Genomic DNA, 19,390 nt, shown 5'->3' with positions numbered 1-19,390 from the left:
TTTTTCTCCACTTTTTTCATGGGGTGCCCTGGAAAGCTTGGTATGGAAAATATGGCCCCAAACCACTGCTGTACCTTTGCCAATATATATCCGATTCTTAAGCGGAATACCTTAAACGACTGGTATACCGGTTCTCTATGAATCTGCATCAAAATCTTGGAACGAAATTTTCGATCTATTTTTCTTCGTTTTTTTCATGGGATGCCCATGGCCCATCGCAGCACTGTTCGTAGTTTTTGTAGGATAGACTTAAAAATCGTGTCAAAAACTCGAAATTTAATATGTATAAACCCTGCGCTCGATTTTGGATTTTAGGGTTTCTGAGCCAGGTGGGTAAGGCTTGAGTATTGATAGTTTATAATCGCAAGCTTGGAAATAAGCTGGCACCACCATTCATTGTTATGGCAAGGCGGAAAATTTGCAACTAAGCTGTTGAAAGCTTTTATAACAATAATTCAATGTTATTATGTAAAATACAGAAAAATTTCTTTAAAAACACGGACTTTAACATATGAACTTATCATTATCTTAATTCAATAATAACGCTGCTGTCGTTAACTTAAATGTCATCTGTATCGGTGAATTACAAGAAGTAGAAGTTTGGATTACTTGATATGTTTATTTAATAATGAAAGCATATTATCCATTACGAATATACACATGCATACATACATATATCTTATGTATTTATATTGCTGTTTATATTGCTTACTCGCTGAGTGGGCAGGCGCAAAAAAAATGGATCGGGTTGAACTCGATTCGATGGATTGGTTTAAGTTTTAAAGGACACAATATCACTAAGCTTAAATAAGATTCATTAATGTCGACTCCTCCATTTCCTCGTCGTCGGGGAACTAATCACAAATTTGAAATTAAACATTTACAACATGGAATGGAGGAATAGGTGCAAAAGTGATGAGAAGTGAGGTGAGGTGGGATGAGGGTCAAGATCGGATATATGGAAAGGAATGAGGGTGTTATCAGTCTAGTCCCGGCAGACCTGCTCCGCGGGCGACCAGGTGCACATGCCCCCCACCCCATTGTAGGTCAATCCCTTGGGGCAAGTGTACTCCCAGCCCACGATGCCGCCGGTCTCCTCGAATCTCGCGCAGGAGATAAACTTTCGGCAGTTCAGCGGATGTGGAAAGTTTCCTTGCGCCCGACACTCGATTATGCCACGCCCATGGACAATGACCTTGGGTTCTTCAGGCGCCTTAGTGCTGATTCTTCGGGTCTTGCTCGTTTTGGTGGTCTTTGTGGTTCCCACGTTGTCGCTGCGACGACGTTGCGCCACCTGGTAGCTTTCCACCCCCATCCCCGACAGTTCCTCACCCTGTTCCCCCTTGTGGGCCAACGTGGCGGTCACCACGGCCCCTGGATTGCTGGGAGGACGACTGTACACCTCGATATACTTGTGCGGGCGGCGGCGGCTCTGCTGGCGGCGAGAGAGGGGCGGGGCCGAGTGCCCACCCTTCGAGGCGGTAGAGGCGCTAGTAGGCTGTGCCGTGGTGGGTGTCACAGTTGCCGCTGTTGACTGAGGTCGACGGGGGCGTGGTATCAACTGGCGGCCTGCAAGAAAGTAATTTTTAATTTTCTTTTATTTCTTGGTAAATTTAACTTTTAAATCTTAGTAAATTTAAAATTAAAATTAGTGGAACTGCGTTAATACGTAAATACACAACTTCACTCTAAAAATGTATGTCTTTACGTGCAACGTATATTGCACAAATAACACTTACGAATTGCAGTGTTAATTCCTGACAGAGGTTGAGCCTGAGGTGCTTGTGTGGTAGTGTCGGTGCTGCTGCTGCCCACAGGTGAGAGGTCAAAGGTGGAACGATGTTTCACCTGGTCAGGTATCTGATTAAAGCGACTTGTGTGAATGCTTGATTTGGCCACCTGATCCTCATCGTCCTCGTTTGGATACAAACTAGTGGTGGTTTCCAGGGCGAGGGGCACATTGGTCGTGCGGACAGACGGTGGAGACGTGGAAATCAGAGTCAAACGGCGTTTAAAAAGTGGATTCTGGGTGCGCGGAATTTCTGTTGCTGTTAGAAGAAAATTTAAGTTACTTTTCTATGGTAATGGTCGTGGTTTTTAATCCTCGAAGCTTAGGGGATCCTCTTTGGAAGAAGCAGATCTACATACATGCATACATAGGCAAAGATACAGCCCTCGCTTGGGGACATATTTGCCCTTCCAGGATTTTCCCAATGTACTTCTTCAGGAGGATTTGTGTTCGGATTTTTCTTTTTCAATTTTCTTGATATTTTCTCAATTTGTAGCCTTCGTAATTTCAAGTCCTTGGAGAGGTTTTTCTTAGTGTACTTACCGCTCTCATCGGCGTTGGTTGCTGGTGCAAAAGTTGTCAACCGACGCGTCTGGAATTGGCGGCGCAGCGCAAAGCTAGCGGGCTGGAACTTGTGTTGTTTTTGTGTGACGTCATTGCTGCTGCTGCCGCTGCCCGACATTGGCGTCAGCGTCGCTGTTTCGCTGAAAGCGGCTGCGGCGGCTGCCTTAGCTTTAAGCTTGCTCAGGTAGCTATTGCTGCTGGTGGGAGATGTTGTTGTTGGCATGTTGGTTGTTGCTGCTGCTGCTGACGCGATCGTGGTGGCTACTGTGGGCAGCTTACTGCGCAGCCGGCTGTATTTGGAGGTCGTGGCTGGCAGTTCGACGATCTGCGTTCTTGTAGCCTCTGACGCCGTCGCAGTAGCAGCTAGCGTCGACGCAGGCGAGTTAATAATGCGGCGGCGCACACTCAAGACCGGACGGCGAGAGACGTTGGCAGTCGTCGGCTGGCGCAGCTGTTAGTTGAAAGTGAACACATGAAAGTAGACAAGCAGTGCTCCGATTAAAATTTTAATATTAAAATAAAGCAAATAAATTTATATTGTCACTGTGCTTTAGTGGTGTTTTATATTTTTTGATAATCTCCGATCAGTGAAGTTTCTGGCAGTTCAACAACAACTCAAAAGCGCGCTACAACAATATGCAAAAAGTCAATGAATAAATAATAATATAGATAAAATCAGCCAGGGTTAAATAATATGTACATAAGATTTATACATAAGTCTTAAAATAAATTAATTACTATTTGGTTGTGTTTTGTGGTTTTGTGTGTATTATTTGGGGGTGAAAATGGAAAACCCGAGAGCCATCCACAATAACTTTCGCCCCTTTTCTCCTCAAACTCTTTCCCTTTTCAGAAAATTGTATGTTTCTTTTTGACCGAGAGTTGAAGCAAGAAAACACCCAGCAAAGTTGCCGCAGTAGTCGCGAAAATGCAGTCAGGCATTTTAATTGAAGGACGTTCGGATCTGAATTTGAGTTCAAAATAAACAAATAACCCACACTGAGCAGCACAACAAGTTATTGGCCCGGCCAATGTCCAGTGGCCATTAGTTTTGCGCTAGTTTGCTTTTGCCCAACAATCTAGTTGACATTGAAAAACGTAGATTAGTCCATTATATGCTATTAAATAATGAACAACAAAGAGTTGTTTTATACCCATAAAGGAAATTGTTACATATAGAAATTGAATATATATTTTCCTAATTTTCACGGCATGAAATCACAAAAAAAATCATATCACACATAAAAAAATCATATCCAAACACCAAAAAATCTGGGGAGCGTGTATTTTTTTGGTGTTTGGATATTTGGCATTTGGCAATCCAGCTACATGCCAATGTGATTGCATAATCCCAAGCTCTAACCCCCCGCCTGCCTCTTGTGGCAGATGCGCACTTCTTCTTCGTCGGCAAACTGGTTGGCTTTTTGATTAAATGTTGTGCAAGCGAGCTGGTCAGCATCTGGATGGCTCAAAGTATTAAAAAAAAAAAAAAAACGAGGAATGCGGAGAGTGATGATACGTGCAGGGCGTTGTCAGCTGCTTCTTTCCACTTCTCCCGGGAGACACAAAGTTGTGAAAGTTGCGAAACAAAAGACTTAAGACACGAACTCGACACTTCAGTAGGGAAAGTTGCAATCGCAAAGGGCGATGCTTGTGTTTCAAGGGCACACAAAACTAAAAATAAGAGCTGTCAAACGATGTATATATGTTACACAATATACAAAACTCCATTTTTTTCATGTACACCTAATACACTTGAAAACGAAAATAATAAAGCCCTATTTGTTGGAGTGCAACATCTTTTATCTGCTTTAATGGCTTCTTTGAGTGCTCGCGTATTTTTAAATGGGATGTTTCATGGACACATCAATTGAAGAAAAATAAAACGTGGTAAAAGTGGAAAATCGTCCAGTAAGTCGGTAACGATCTTTTTGTCATCTTGATTTGTGGAGAGGCGCCTTTTTGGTCGGGATTGTTATGTTTGGCACGTGGTTTTGCTGTTGGTAATTATCGTTGCTTGATTCGACTTGTTATTTTTTGTGGGGATTATGAAACATGTCTGGGACCCAGAGCCTCTCGAAACTAAACTGCCAGCAATTTGCAAATTTTTTCAACCTAACTCGTTTATATGCTTTTTTTTTCATGTTTCCCTCACTCCATACCCCTTGAACATCTTGCGGACTCATCGAAAGTTGAAGCCGATTATCCAGACTACACATACATGCATAAGTTAGCTTAGTGCTTTACCATATAAAATACCTATGGATGTATGTATTTATACATTTCGGTTGCTTTGGGGGTAATATTTATCCCAGAAAATAGATGTATATACATATGTATATAAAGTCAGGCTGACATTAAAACAAAGCAAGAAAACACGGAATCTTTGTTAGGCTAAATGTCGAATAAAATAAAAAATTTCAAGTGACATTTGAAAGATCAAAAAACGGCAAAAGTTCAAAGTAACCAGATGGATATAAATGCATTGCTAATGCTGCAACTGCTAAAAAATGCATCTATTTGGCGCCTCCTAAAATTTATTTATTTTGGTATTTACATTTAAAAAATAGCGCCCTATTTGAAATATACTGTAAAGAATAAAATTAACTAAATAAAAAATTTAAATTTATATACACAATTGTCCACGTCGTTCCCATGTATATACAAATTTCATATATGTATATATATATCGGAAAGGGGTTAGCTTAGGAGGGGGCTTTTAAAGGGTTTAAGGATGTAAGTGTTTTGTTGTGGAAAAAATAATATGTATAGGTTGTTTCATTTTGTTCATTATTTTATTTTTGTGCATAAATATTTTACAACTAAAGCTAATCTTAAAATATTCGTTTTCGAACAGTGGAAAAGATAAAAAAAATGAGTTGAAAATTAAAAAGATAGAAGAGGAATAGAAAAAGGAAGTTTTTAAAAAGAACTGCGCCTGATAAAAAGCAATTAAGAGTTATTTTTCCACTGTGGGTCGTTTAAATATTCTCATTATTTATGTTATTTCCGATTTTTAAATTGTTGAACCAAGAAAGACTCTTCGCATCTGAATGGGGTGTTTGTGATTTTATGTGTGTGAGTAGATGTTTTGTGTTCATTTAGGTATGGCAGCTCGAAGAATACGAATAGTTAAAATAATTTATACAAGAAGAATATTTAATAAGCAGCAGCACTGTAGAAAAAATGCGCTTTGAAACAAAAGCAGCCAAAAGATTGATTTTTTAAGTTCGATTTTGAAGAAAAAAGCAATGAAGCCAATTTGCTACGGTTCGGAATTTAGTTTAGTTAAAGGGGTTAAAAGCTCGCTGAAGAATTCTTCTGGGAACTTAGAACTCGATATAAAACTGGATAAGGGCTAAGACTAGAAATAACTAACTATGTTGTTGTGTTTCATATTTTTGTGTGTTCTTTTGTGACCTATTCCGGCACCATTGTGGTGGTGTCGTTGAAAACCTCATCCACTGTGGTGGTGGGTGTTTCTACTGTGGTCGTTGTGGGTGCCGCTGTTGTGGTTGAGGTCTTGCGGTTGCGCAGGCGTCGGCCCCGCCCTTTGCGTCCGCTTTTCTTGCGATGCACCACATGTTCTTCGGTGCTAAAGCTCACTGATTCGCTAACTCTTTTGCCATTAACAGTTTGGTATGTTTGGTTATTGTTGTTTTCTGTTACAGTGTTTGGGTTGATATTTTCCATTTCGTTTTTTAAAGATGTTGTTGTTGCATTTGTGGCGCCAAAATCTTTTCCCTGACTAATAGCGTCACTGCTGATCACTGTTTTTGCCTCTGAGGTTGTGTATGCCGCCCCACCAAGCTGACCCACAATAGCCGCTCCAATAGGAACGGCTTTCGGAGTCGGTGTATCTAGTATGCTGTCACTAGTTGTCTCAATGACCAAGTTTGTGGTTTGTTCAACGGCTTCTTCTTTATCTAATGTGTCGATTGTTGTTTGGGTGGTTGATTCCCTGTCGTCAATGTCAAAGGGTGCCCGCACCACCTGGTGTTGGCGCACAGAAAAAGCGGAATTAGAGTCCGGCGACACGGTGGTTGCAGTGCCGGAGATTTCTATGGCAGGAGTGGTGGTGTCCTCCGCCTCGTTCAGGGACTTCTGCACCTTGCTCAGTATTACCTGATCAAGATTGGCTATCGAGATAACCAGGGGCGAGGACTCATTGGATTCGGGTCTTAAGAGGGGAACAATCGGTCTTACATAAGCGGGCGCCATAGTTGCCAGGGTATTGGTGGTACTGGTGTTCCGGTCGTCGGTAATTTCCGGACTAATTGTGGTTATTCCCTCCACTCCGTCTTCGCTCCACAAGCTATTTCCACTTAGCTGCTTGCCTTTTCGCGCCGAGTCAAACAAACCCTCCAGGGAAATGGTTGAGGTCTCCAACGCACCACTTATGACTTCAGGCAATAAGGACTTTCCGTTTCTTTCCTGCTCCGGTAGTTCTGGTAGGGAATTTCTCACAGGCGGCGAGTTGCGCGCCTCGAAAATCGTCGGTTCCGTGGGGGTGTAGTCCGCCACAGTGCTGTGGCCATCATTGATCTGAATATCGCTGCCGTCCACCAGGTGGACGTATTTCACCACACTAATTTCGCCTAGCTGCTCCACGTGGGGCAAAGACTCCACACGCAGGATTCCAAAGTCCTGGTTGGCCTTTGACTTGCGCTGAGAAGCCTTGGCCTGCTTAGAATTGATCTCGACGATGCGATTAATCTCAATAAACTTGTGCTTTGGCACTACCTCGATCTGTCTGGTGGGTAGCAGAAGGGGCATAGGCTTCCTTGTAGTGGTCTGCGCCTCGTCCTCCGATTCGCCCTCCAACAGGGTGAACACATGCAGCAGAGTGGTGGCCGGAGGAGGAGCCTGGGTGGTGCTCGAGGGCGATCCAAACAGCGTTGAACTGGGGAGGTCCTGTGAATTGACGGAAGTGGCTTCATTAGCATTGATCGCTGTTTCAGTTTCTGTATCTATTTCGGTAACTGTTTCTATTTTTGTTTCTGTGACGGGTTCAGTTTCGGGTACAGTTTCGGTTTCAGTTTCAGTTTCTGGTGTAATGGTGGTGGCTGGGTTTGCCTGTGTGTCTGATTGTGTGGTGCTGGGTGGTGCTGGTGGTTGAGGTTCTGGTGTACTGGGTGTGGTGGTCACAAAGCCTTGCTCTTCAGTGGTCTCCTCCTCTACCGGCGTGGTCACCTCTGTTCCACTCTCCACTTCCGATTCTAATTCTAATCCGAACCCAGTCGCAGCACCATTCTCCGGCCTTGGGACCTTTTGCTTCAGCGTGGTGTGCTTCTTGCTATGTATATCAAAAATCTTTTTGTTTCTGGCATTCAATGCGTCGATATTTAAATCTTCGATCAGTGAGTTTTCGCTGGCCGTTTCGGCCGCCTCGGTCGAGGGTCCGGTATATTTCCGCTCATAACTCCTTGTATTACTGGGAATGAAGGGTGCCGGCTTGAGGGGCGTAAGGGGGGTGGTACGCTCGTAGTCGCTTGCCACTGGCTTGATTGTCAGATTGGGGGAAGCGACTCCCGGGGGTCGGTTAACCACTCGAGGTCGCTTGGTGGTGCCGAAGCGGTTGGTTGGTCCGCTGGCATTGGTGGTGCTGGACGATGGGCGGTTGCGCGGGTTAAATGGGACATTTCCGCCTCCGCTAGCTGAGGGCCCAGTGGCCCCAATTCCAGTGACTCCAAAGGTAGGTCTACTGCCAGGTGGAGCACGATTGTCCTTAGGCTTGTAGGGCGAATTGAATTTGGGCTTGGTGTCCTGCTTGGGCTTTTCTTCTTCTCCATCGAAGGGCTTCTCCGGTGTCTCATCTTCTTCTTCGTCGTCCTCCTCAGAATCATCTTCCTCGTCATCGTCCTCTTCTTCCTCGCTATTTTCGTTGCTATTCTCATGAGCCTGTAGCTTGACGGACAGCTTGTCCTTAGGCACAAAAGGTCTTCTCAAAATACCGCCACCCAGTTGGTTTTGCAGAGGCTGCTCGTATTGCGCCTTCAGCTCCTCCTCTTGGTCCTCGTTCTCGTCATCTTGATCGCCGCTCTGGGACTTGAAGCGCTCAGTGCCCGGCAGTCTAGCTCCACGCGGGTCGCTTCGCACGAAGCCCTCTCCGCGCTGACGCACGTTCGAGTTGAAGGGGTCAAATCGGCCATTCTTGCGCCTCACAAATTTGGACGTGGGCCGGGTAGTGCTAAAGTTAATTGGCGCCTTAGTAGTCGCCACTGCCCCACCTCCCGACGGGGGAGTGTAGGGCCGTCTAGCCACCAATTTCCGCTTAAAAAAGGGTCGCGGTGAAGTAGGCGTCTCCTCTGCTTGTTCTCCTGGCAACTCCTGACGCGGCTTTTCCAACTTCTCAGCGAGTAGTTTTTTCAGGCGATCGTTAATTACCCCTTGCTCCCCCTCTCCACGGGCCTGCTCGGCCTTGACCTTGTCCCTTAGCCTCTGCAGATCTGAGACCTCTTGTTCCTGTTCTCTTTGAGACAGAGTTTTTAATCGATTGCTGGGGATAAAAGGCTTGCGGGTGGTTTCCTCAGCATTCGACTCCGCCGCACTAGAAGCCGTGCTAGAGTCGACGGGCCTAAGTTTTCGAACCACTTTCCGGAATCGTTTGGTACCAGTGGCGCTTACGGTGCTTGTGGATGTGTCTGTGGGTGGTGAAGTGACTGTGGCTGTGTCGAATGTTTGTGGGGAGTTGGTGTCAGTGACGCTATTAGGGAGACTGTCTAAGGCGATGCTATTGGTATTGTTTAGGGGTCTGCGGAATTTCAGCACTCGAATGCGCTTTGGCGTCGGCCTGCTAGTAGTGGTGGTGGTCGTTTCGGTGGCTTCGTCCTCACTGGCCTCTTCGTCCTGGTCTTCTCGAGCATCTTCTGTCTGGCCAGGCCTGCCTTTGGCCTCCGTCTCGTCAGTCTGCTGATCGACTAGGGTTAGTTTAGTTACCTGGGCGCGCTGGCGAGCCCCGAAGGCCAAACGTCTGGCGTTCGTCGAGGAAGGAGCTTGGGTAGTGGTGCTGGTGGTTGTGCTGCCGATGCCTCTGGTGCGGCTCAGCTGATAACGGTTCTGAAATCGTCGTTTAAAATTAACGTCATTTCCTAACGCATTCTCCCCCTGCTTCTCTAGACTAGCATCATTATCATCTTCGTTATTATTATCATTATCAGTATCATCTTCATCGCCTTGACTAGCTGGCTTAATATTAGGTTTGTTGCTGTTTGTGAAACTTCGGTTTGACTTGAAACGATTAATCAAATAATTGGCTACGGTGCTGTTACTACGTTGACTAGCTACATTCAGTGCGGTGCTAAGGTTATTGGTGCTGTTAGAGTTAGTAATAGTGGTAGTGTTAGTGGTAGTGGTTGCGGTAGTGCCTGCCTGGTTATTGTTACCAGCATATACCTCCGAGGAGTCATCCTCCTCTTCTTCGTCATGGTCATATTCGTCCTCAGTTTCGTCCGAGTCAGTTTCATGTGGCTTTTTGCGTATATCAGTGGGTTTTTGGGTGCCGGCCGTGCTTAGTGGTTGCCTCTGCCTGCTGGCAAGCAGTTGACTTAATCGCGAACTTGGAGGGGGTCGCCTATGTCTTTCTTGTTCTCCTTCCTCATCATACTCGTCGTCTGCTTCTTCCTCATCCTGCTGCGACTCCTCGTCCTCCTCCTCCTGATCCTCGTCTTCTTCCTGTCGGTGATATAGGTTCCTGTTTATGGCCACTAAATTACGACGCGTACTCGAGCTGACTCTGGGTGGTGCCGAAGTGGTTCGACGAGCCGCAAAGGTGGGTGGCTTCCGAGAAGATTGCTCATCCTCTGCTGTGGGCTTCAAAGCTCGATGGCGGTTGGTTTGAAGGAAGCCCGGACGAGGCAGTACCACACGTTCTTCTTCATTTTCACTGTCCACAGTCCTATCGCTATCTTCCTCTCTGTCGGTGGCTACAGCTCGTGGGGTTGTGAATCTAGTGCGTGAACGGTTCAAGGCCGCGTAGGAACGACGTGTGCTAATCTCTACACTGTTCGTTGCCCCCGAAGCGGTTGTTGTTGTGGGTCGACGTGACAAAGACGGTCGCCGTGTGTTGCTTGGAATTACCTCACCTTGATCTATTTTATTGTCAGTACTTGGATCCTTTGTTGTTGTTGTAGTATAAGTGGTATTGAAGCGTCGGCGTATCAAAAGCTGCTGTCTTGAAGGAGCTGCTGTTGTTGGGACTTTTAGTGTTGAGCTCTCTTTATCATCTTGATCAATCTCATTATCCAGATTTTCCTCTGGCTTAGCGGTTGTTGTTGTGGTTGTCCCATTAAAGCGTCGACGGATCACCAGCTGGCGACGTGAGGTAGTGCTGTTTGGAGTGGTCGACGGTGTTTTTGTCGTTGAGGTCGATTTTACATCTTCAAGGGGAATCTCATTATCATTATCGATGTGAGCTTCTAATTCAGCTTCTTCAGTTGTACCCTCAGTATCTTGGGATTCATTGGGCTTCTCGGGAGAGTGTTCCGTTTGATTTTCCTCCTCTTCTATTTCATCAGTGACTGGGGCTAATGTAGGTAATTCCGCATCGTTATTTTCATTATTTTCTATTTCATTTTCAATTATTGCTTCAGACTTTTCTGTCGTTGTTGTTGTTGTTGTAGAAGTCACTCTACGACTGATGCCGACATAAGGCTGCCTAGTGGTTCCTACAGTAGACACTATGGTAGTCTCAGTTGGGGATGCACTTGTTGCCTCAGCGGTAGGGGTGGTACTGCTGATGCGACCCTTAAATCGATTTAGACCAGCGTAGAGTCGTCTCGTTGTGGACTCTGTCTTAATCTGGTCATCGTCTTCGAGCTCTTCTGTCGTGGCAGGAGTTGACGTTGTAGAGCGACTGCGGAATCGTTGGGGAACGCTGTAGCTTCTTCGGGTGGTTATATCCAGTGTCTCTTCTTTAGCGCTCTCCGGGAGCTTGGTGGATGGTGTCAAGCGAGTCCGATTCAATCTTGTATAGGTACGCAGCGCTCTTGCATCCGATTCGTCTCTTTCTTTTTCTTCCAGAAGTGAGATGCTGACAATCTTGGAGGTTCCATTAGTTGATGCAGTATCTAATGGAATAGTTTTAAAGGTTTTTCCCCGTCTATGCAACGACTTGTCTTTTTCTTGAACGGCTTGCCCGTAGTCATCCTCATCGATCTCACCAGTGATTTCTTCATCGTCTATAGTCTCCTCTCCTGATCCGACTAATTTTGCCCCCGGGTGACCTACTTTGACCCGGGGGTTTTCAATAAAAAATGACCGAGCTCGGCATTAATTTCTCTAGCCTGCTCCATTGCCAGGCGATGGTCCTCGTTTTCGCCCTCGCCATCAAGCGAATTGTTTGGTGTCTCGTTACCACTGACATTGAACACATCGTGTATCTGCTGTTTTATGTTCACAGTCACATTTTCGATGTCCGGTGGGGCTGAGGACTTGTCAATGTAAGTAATTGGGGAGTCCTTCACATACTGGTAGTACTTCCTTCTGTGATATATGGGAAGGGAAAGCTTATCATCGCTCTCATCGTCTGTAGCCACAGTTTCCTTGACTGTGGCTTCGTTTTCAACTCGATTACCTGACTGCAGGCGGTTAATAGCCTTCGTCAGTTGATCTTTAAGATTGCCTAAATCCGCTTCAGTAGTACTGGAGATTACGGTTGTTGGCTCAGTAGTAGTAGAGGTCGTGCTGGTTCTCAGTCGATTCACAAATCTCAACTTTGCTGCTGCTAATTGGTTTTCCGTGGTCTCTTCCTCAGCCGTTTCAGAAACGATATAGGGAGAGGTGGTGGTTTTGGCAATCAGGGGTTTTCTATGACCTACAAATCTCTTTGTGGTGGATTCCGTAGATGCAGTTTCGGTACTAACTTCAATAGTTGTGGCTGGCTCTTTGGTTGGCCTCTTGAAAGTAATGTTGGTCCTCCTAGTGCTGGCTTCAACTTTATTCGCTTCTTTAGTGGACACGGATGTGGTGGAAGTGGTTGTGCTACCTCTGGTGGGCCTGGTTCTTCGGATGATGGCTCTGGCGGTGGTACTGACTGGAGACTCCTCCTCTTCCACCTCGTTTCCTGACTCGTACTGGTATTCCTCCACTTCCTCGTGTTCTACTGTTTCCTTGGGTCTTTTTAGCAAACGTCTGCGAATCTTGGTTACAGTTGCCTCTGTAGTTTGGGCCTTTTGGCGATTGCGCGGGGCAAAGTCTAGAGCCAGGAGAGAAGACAGATCATTGCTCTGGAAGCGGACAGAACCACGATTGCGAGTCACACTGCGCTTTGTGGTGCTCGGCGTTGGCGGCCGCGTAACTTCATCCACTATATACTCGTATTCAGCGGGTTTCTCTTCTATAGTTTTGGTGTGAATGTGCTTCACCACTTTCTGACCCGCGTCTAAGGTGCGCACATAGGTTGTGCGGGTGCGAGTAATGCCGTTGCCTAGATTCTCAGTTTTTGTGGTTGTGCGGTTGCGTAGAGTATTAAACTTTTTCACTTGTTTCGCCTCCTCTGGGTGTTCCGACGTCAGCGGACGTTCCGTTTCCTCAAGTTCGTTACTTTCAGATTTCTTAACTTCCAATGGTGCTTCGGTGCTCTGCTGGTGGTTTCTGACCCTTTTGTTTGCGTCAGCAGCCAGGAGAGAAGAAAGATCTCCCTCTTGACGAGGTCTGTATTTTCCTCGAATAATAACGCGACGACGGGGAAGATCGGTTGAAGTCTCAACTTCTTTTTCCCCTTCTGTAGGTATAATTATTGGGGATTCAGTACTTCTGCTGCGAATGAGGGGTCTTCTCGTGGTGCTGATTGTTTCGGCTGCTTCTGTAGTAGTGGTTCTTACTGCATCCGTCTTGTTGCGGAAAAGCGAACGTCGAGTAGTTGGAGGCTCTGGGGTTGTTATCTCTGATTCAATTTCATTACTAGTTGTGCTGCCATCTTTGGTGGCATCGGATCTCGAAGCTTCTGTGGTGGTACTGATAAATAAAGAACTTCGTGTCGGCGTATCTTCGGTTGTTGTATCCGTTTGAATGTCCGCTTCAGTAGAGCTGCTAATGTTTTCTTCAGTGATGCCATGTCTAAGGAAAGAAGGTCGGTTGGTGGCCTCGGTTGATGTGCTATCATCGGTCAAAGCTTCACCAGAACTGCTTAGAGCTACAGTAGTGGTTCTCTCCCCAGTTGAAGATTCTGTGGTGCTACTTTTAAAGGAGTATCGTGATGATTGTTTAGTGGATGTCGATTCTTCTTGATTAATGGTATCAGTGGTGCTACTAATGCTTTCTTCTGTGGGGACTGCCGTCGAACTTCCTCTGAAAAATTTGCGGCTTTTAATTCCTTTTGCAGTTGACTCTTCAACTGCAACCGATGGCACGGCTGATATGCTACCATCGGTAAGAGATTGACTGTTTAGAGTTTCAGTAGTGGTGCTGATGCTCTCCCCGGTTGAATCTTCTGTGGTGCTACTTCTAAAGAAGGTGCGTCGCGATGATTGCTCAGTGGATGTCGATTCTTCTTTTTCAATGGCACCAGTGGTGCTACTAATGCTTTCTTCCGTTGCGACAACTGTCGAACTTCCTCTGACAAATTTTCGGCTTTTAATTCCTTTTGCAGTTGACGCTTCAACAGATATTGCTTCAGTAGTGCTACTAGGCTTTTCAGTGCTGCTGACTCTAGTCCTTAAAACTGCTCGATGTCTCGGATTCACACTTGATGTTGATTCTTCTTTGGCAACGGATTCCGTCGCTGTTGAACCAAATATGTCAAAATCACGACGGCTTGGTTTTGCTGTGGTTATTATGATACTTTCTGTCACTGGCAGTGGTTCATTACTGATCACTGGTTGTTCAGTGATGGGTTCTTTATCTCCTTTGGGGACTAGTGGGCTTTTTTCGATTAGTGACTCATTCCTCATATCAATTGAGCTACTGATGGATGCTTCGGATTTTGCCGTTGTACTGCTGATTGTCGACTCGGAAGAACTTTCGCTCTTTGATTCTTCAAGAGGGGTCGAAGTGGTTACTTTGGCTAATTTATCAGCCTCTGAGGAAAGCAGTGCTGCCATTTCTGTCACTGATTCAGGGGATTCCTGCTCGGTGGCTGTATTGCTATCATCAGCATTGTCACTGCCAGCTGGGGCTTTCGTTTCGCCCCGTTTCTCGTCGTCAATAACCTCCGCGGCTATATTTTCATCTTCGGTTGAGGCATCAACAATCTGACCATCTAATATGGGAGTAAAATGATGAATGGGTAAAATTACAGTCTATGTTAGATTTTCTTACCTGACTGATGGTTGATGCTTTGGTAGCTGCGTGCCTTCTGGTCGCTTTCGGCGGCAGCGTGAGCCACTTCGGACTCGTCTTCAGCAGAATTTAAGCGGCGACTGCGAAACTTTGTGGTACTGGAAAGGTCCTGGTCTAATGATATGTCGTTCAACTGCTTGCCGGCAAAACGGCGCGAGTCTTTATCATCTCTCGCTAGAGAATTACGAGGACGCGCGGTCGGTTTGCGCACTGCCCGCCATGTGTACTTTGTCTTGGTCTGGGTAATGCCACCATTATCGGCATCATCGATATGGTTTGGAGTTTGACTTAAACTAGAGCTAACTACTTCATGCCTTAAGCTATTGCCACCATTACCAGCTACTTCTACTTGGGATTCTTGTTGGTCTTGGTGGTGTAGGTTGTGCAGTGTGGATCTGGTTGCTGTTTGAAGACTGGCACTCACCTTGGGCCTATCCCCTGGGGATGGTCGCGTCTTCTTCACTACACTGGCAACGGCATCAGTTTCGTTTGTATTATCGTTATCGGTACTGTTATTGTTATCAGATTGGTTGGTGGTGGTGGTGGGGATGCTACTACTAGGTCGTGTGCGACGTCGGGGATAACCAAAGGGTCGGGGACTAGAAACACTGCTCAGGCTGGCAGAGGAATTCGGTTCGATGGTTGTATGTTCGGGTTGGGTTTGGGGTGGCCTTCTGCCCGGGTTGGTATTAATGGAGGCTCTAATTTTATTAAAACTACTCAAACCGTTTCTTGGACTAGCATCGTTCGCAGCTTCAGAATTGTTGTTGTTTGCAGTTGTATTTGTTGTTCTCGTTGCTGTGGTATTAGTTATGCGCCTCCGATTGGTAGTTGCATACTTATACTGTGTCTTGGGTTTCGTTACCTCACTGTCATCACTGTCGTTATCGTTGTCAATGTCGTTATTCAGTTCACTGTGGATCCCTGTCGACGTCGTCGTTACTGGTGTTGTTGTCTTCGGTGTGGTGGTCGTTGTCGTGGCCAGTTCGGGTTCCGTGGTGGTTGTTGGAGGTGCTAAGTCAGGGGATTCGGGGATAAGGGGGTTAGGCGACCCGTCGGCCGAACTTTCCGAGTCGACGCCAGGAATTGTTGTTGTTGGGGTAGTGGTTGCTAGACTTGGTGTGGGTGTAGATGTGAATGTGGTAGATGGGTTGTTAGTGGTGGTTGTGGTTGAGGATCTATCATTTGGTTCAGTGGTTTCGTTAGTGTTTGTTTCTGTGGTTGTTTCGGGCTCTTGATTGGTGCTGGTTGGTGTAGGGAGTGCTGTGGTGCTGCTTTCTTCTGTTACTGTTGTTGGTATTATGTTATTCTGTTTCGCTTGGCTGTTCTTGTTGTTGTTGCTGTTGTAGTGGATGTTGTTGTTGTTGGCCTTGGCGGTCTCTGTGCCTGAGGTGGTTGTTGTTTCTGGTGTTGCTGTGGTTGTTGTACTTCTGCGGCCTATGCTCGCATATTTACGTGTGTTTGTGCTTTGTTTTCTCTGTACCGTAATGTTCTCCTCCTCGTACTCCTCCTCCTCGTCTTCTTGGTCAGCAGGCTCTTCCGAGTCCTTGGAAGCTTCCAAAGTGGCCGCTTTTGTAGGTCGTGTTCGCTCGAAGTATTTGTAACTAAAATGAGATGATTCTTGAATTATTGTTCAAACACAGATTTGAGCTCAATACTCACCGAGTTGTGGTTGAACTAGGTACTGCTTCGGTGGCTTCCGTAGTGGTGGTGCCTGGTCCTGTGGTGGTCCGTTCTCTTGCACGGTTTAAGGTGGCATAGGATTTGACCTGCTGCTGGGACCTGCTGTTCTTCTCCACCACCTCTTCCTCCTCCTCCTCCTGTTTGGAGGACTCTCCTACCAATGGTGCCATTGTGGTGGGTCTTGTTCGCCGAAGACTGGTATACGACGGAGTTACGGAGCTTAAAGCACGGCGTGTGGTTGTCTCCACCTGCTCATTTTCCTCGTCCTCTTCCTCGTGTTGGCTGTGCTCCTCAGCATCGCCCTGGTTGGGGGATCGCTGGCGATTGATGGTCACATATTGCTTGCGTTCTTTGAGAAAACCATCGAACTCAGCCAGCTTATCGATTCCCTCGTTTTGAGGACCCTGGCGACTGTTGCCTCTCAAAACCGAGGAGTACTTGGAGTAGGTGTTGCCGGCAGACACACTGGTGCTCGTTGTTGCTTCAGTGCCCGACGCCTCGGCGATTTTCAAACGGTTACGTGTTAAGGAGCTCAAAGTTCCGGGGCGACTCAGCACTCGGTCATACAAGGATTTGCTGATCGTCGAGGGCGTGGTTACTGCCCCGTTGGCGGAGTTCTCCTTTAGTGTAATAGAGCCGTCCTTGTTGCGCAGGAGGTGCTTTTCCAATTGCTCCACTCCTCCCACTTTACGTATCAGATCAATCAGCTCCTTGATTACCTGAGGATCCTCCTCTCCGTCGTGTGACTTGTTGGGCGATTGTTCATCCGTATCCTCCTCGTACTCCAGGTCCTCCACTGGCTCCGGAGTGGTTGTAGTGGTCGTTGTACTAGTGCTGGTGCTGCTGGTCCGTGGGTACACAGGGCGAGCGGTCGGAGCCGCTGTCACTCGATTAGAACGGGCAGTGGTGGTCGTGGTCGTGGTGGTGGAAGTCAAAGGAGCGACTGTAGTGGATCTAAAGGATAAATTTAATTTTGAAATAGCCATTGGATCGATTTTAAAAAGCGTCCACTCACTTTTTAGTCTTGCAGGGTACATTCCTAGCAAAGTCACACGAATCAGCTGCAGGATTAAAGTACAGTCCCGACGGGCAGGTGAACATATGGGCTACGATTCCAAGGCCGGAAGGACCACTGTCTAAACACCAGTAATACTTCTTGCAGTCCCTAGGGTGCTGGAAGAAGCCCTCTTCCTCGCACTTGAAGTCCGAGCCTGGGTCTGGGGTGGTAGGCGGAGGCGGAGTGGTGGACGCCCTACCTCCGATATATAGGGACGAACCCTCGGCATCAGTCAGCTTGAAGGTTGTGCTGGGGGGCGGGGATTGGGTGGTTCTGGAGACAGCCGGACGTCGGGCCCCATTAGCGGGTCGCACTGACGTCGATGTATTCTCTGGTTTTCCGTTCAAGCGATTTCTGGTGCTTCCATTATCGCGGCTACGGGATCGCGATGGTTTTTGAGGTCCACTCGGCTTGGCCACCTCGTTGATGCCCAGACTGGACAGAGAATATAATATTAAACAGGTATTATGTGAAATGCAATAGATTATTTTACCCCAATGCCTCGACCATGGCCTCCTTGGCTGCCTCAATCAGTGGGTAGGGCTTTCCATTACAGGTTCCCCGGAAATCGTCGTTATCAATAGCCCAGAACATAATTCCGCCCAGGCCTTGGGCCACTACGTACTCGGCCTTCTTGCGCACAATAGCCTCGTCATCGTAGCCCACCCACTGGTTCCTCCTGAAGGCATAGGGACCCATGACATTGGCGTTTGGTTGTACCACCGTCCACTCGGGATCGTCCTTGAGCGTCTGACAGATCTGGAAAGCAGGGTCTCTAGGTGACTGGTAAAATTCGTTTCAAACGCTTACTTCATAATAGGCCAAGTAACCCTTTTCGCGGGTCGCGTCCCCCTGCTCTCCAGGACCCTCGGAAGGAGCACCCAGCTCGGTGCTCTCCTCGTTGATCAACGTATAGGATCGACCATAGGTGGGAATTCCCAACACCAGCTTGTCTCTGTCTGCTCCAGCTTTCAGGTAGTACTTGATGGAGTAGTCCTAAAAAAATGTATAATATTAGAATAAGAAGGGAATAAAACCAAACCAATCCCTACAATATTCAACTCGGCATCGTAGTTATACTCGGAGTCCTCCTCCAGGGAATATAGAGGAGCATGGTGGTTGACGGAGGGCTCGTGGGAGGAGTGAAAATCATAGGTGAGGACGTTGAACCAGTCGAGGTACTTGTTCAGCTTTGGCACATCATAGCCCTTATCGATGTATTCTATGCCGGCGGGCACGGCCATGGTCAGGAGGAGACGTGTCCGTCCCGTCTTCTCCGCCTCCCGCTCGAATTCGGCTCGAAGCTCCTGGACGAATTGGGCGTAGTTGTCGCGGTCCCGGGACTTGCCGCCTTCGCGGTGGGCGGGGTACTCCCAGTCGAGGTCGATACCGTCGAAGTGGTTTTGGCGCAGGAACTTCAGGATATTTTTGATGAACTGCTGTCGACGATCCGGACTGGCCACCAGGGGGGAGAAGCGAGAACTAGCCTCGTTCCAGCCTCCGATAGCAATCATGGTCTTTAGCTGCTTGTTGTAGGTCTTCAGTCCGGTGAACTTAGCATACCCACCTAGTGGATGGAGTTGGAGGAGGATGCATGGTGTCCATCAGACGGACAGGAAATTAAAATCGAGCCAAATTAACTCGCCGGATAGAAGGGGCGTGTCTGGGTTGCGGGCACGAGCTCACAAACACAAACACTGACTCACCCTGCTCAATGTCCTGGTACTTGTCGAAGGGCTTCATTTGGTTGTCCTTCGTGAATCCACCAAATGCGTACACCAGATGTGTACACAGGTATGGATTGATGTTCTGTGGATTGAATTTTGCTGTTCCGGGACGGTAGACACTCCAGTTTGTGTAGTAACAGACGACGCGACCCTCGCTGCTGGCCTCTGTTTTGAGTTGGGGTGTAAGGGTTTTAATCGAATAATTATGGAATTGATTAAAAAAAGGAAACTTGATAGCTTCTTCTATTTAAGAGATCAAAGGAATTCATGTGCACTTATATAACCTGAGAG

General features: G+C 47.0%; 1 protein-coding gene across 5 annotated transcripts in view; it reads right to left on the bottom strand.

Moving 5' to 3' along the window:
• Nucleotides 1–599: 599 nt before the first annotated feature.
• LOC6501911 (mucin-5AC) overlaps nucleotides 600–19,390 on the bottom strand; it is a 34,359-nt gene continuing 15,568 nt past the window's right edge. Inside the window, exons 4-13 of one of the 5 annotated variants that reach the window (XM_032452231.2) lie at nucleotides 19,079–19,264; nucleotides 18,425–18,939; nucleotides 18,183–18,368; nucleotides 17,866–18,131; nucleotides 17,331–17,807; nucleotides 16,295–17,269; nucleotides 15,057–16,236; nucleotides 2,333–2,804; nucleotides 1,740–2,048; nucleotides 600–1,569 (exon numbers count right to left, since the gene is read on the bottom strand). In XM_032452231.2, the coding sequence (XP_032308122.2) occupies nucleotides 986–1,569; nucleotides 1,740–2,048; nucleotides 2,333–2,804; nucleotides 15,057–16,236; nucleotides 16,295–17,269; nucleotides 17,331–17,807; nucleotides 17,866–18,131; nucleotides 18,183–18,368; nucleotides 18,425–18,939; nucleotides 19,079–19,264 (5,150 nt within the window). In that variant the 3' untranslated portion in view covers nucleotides 600–985. Of the gene's footprint in view, nucleotides 1,570–1,739; nucleotides 2,049–2,332; nucleotides 2,805–5,122; nucleotides 9,413–15,056; nucleotides 16,237–16,294; nucleotides 17,270–17,330; nucleotides 17,808–17,865; nucleotides 18,132–18,182; nucleotides 18,369–18,424; nucleotides 18,940–19,078; nucleotides 19,265–19,390 lie in introns of those variants that run through there. The other 4 variants (XM_032452232.2, XM_032452233.2, XM_032452227.2 and 1 more) reach the window with 4 other exon arrangements.

This window comes from Drosophila ananassae, chromosome XR (genome assembly GCF_017639315.1).
Source record: "Drosophila ananassae strain 14024-0371.13 chromosome XR, ASM1763931v2, whole genome shotgun sequence".
Taxonomy (NCBI): domain Eukaryota; kingdom Metazoa; phylum Arthropoda; class Insecta; order Diptera; family Drosophilidae; genus Drosophila; species Drosophila ananassae.
The sequence above is the reverse complement of the archived record's forward strand: the minus strand, read 5'-3'. Positions and strand labels throughout refer to the sequence as shown.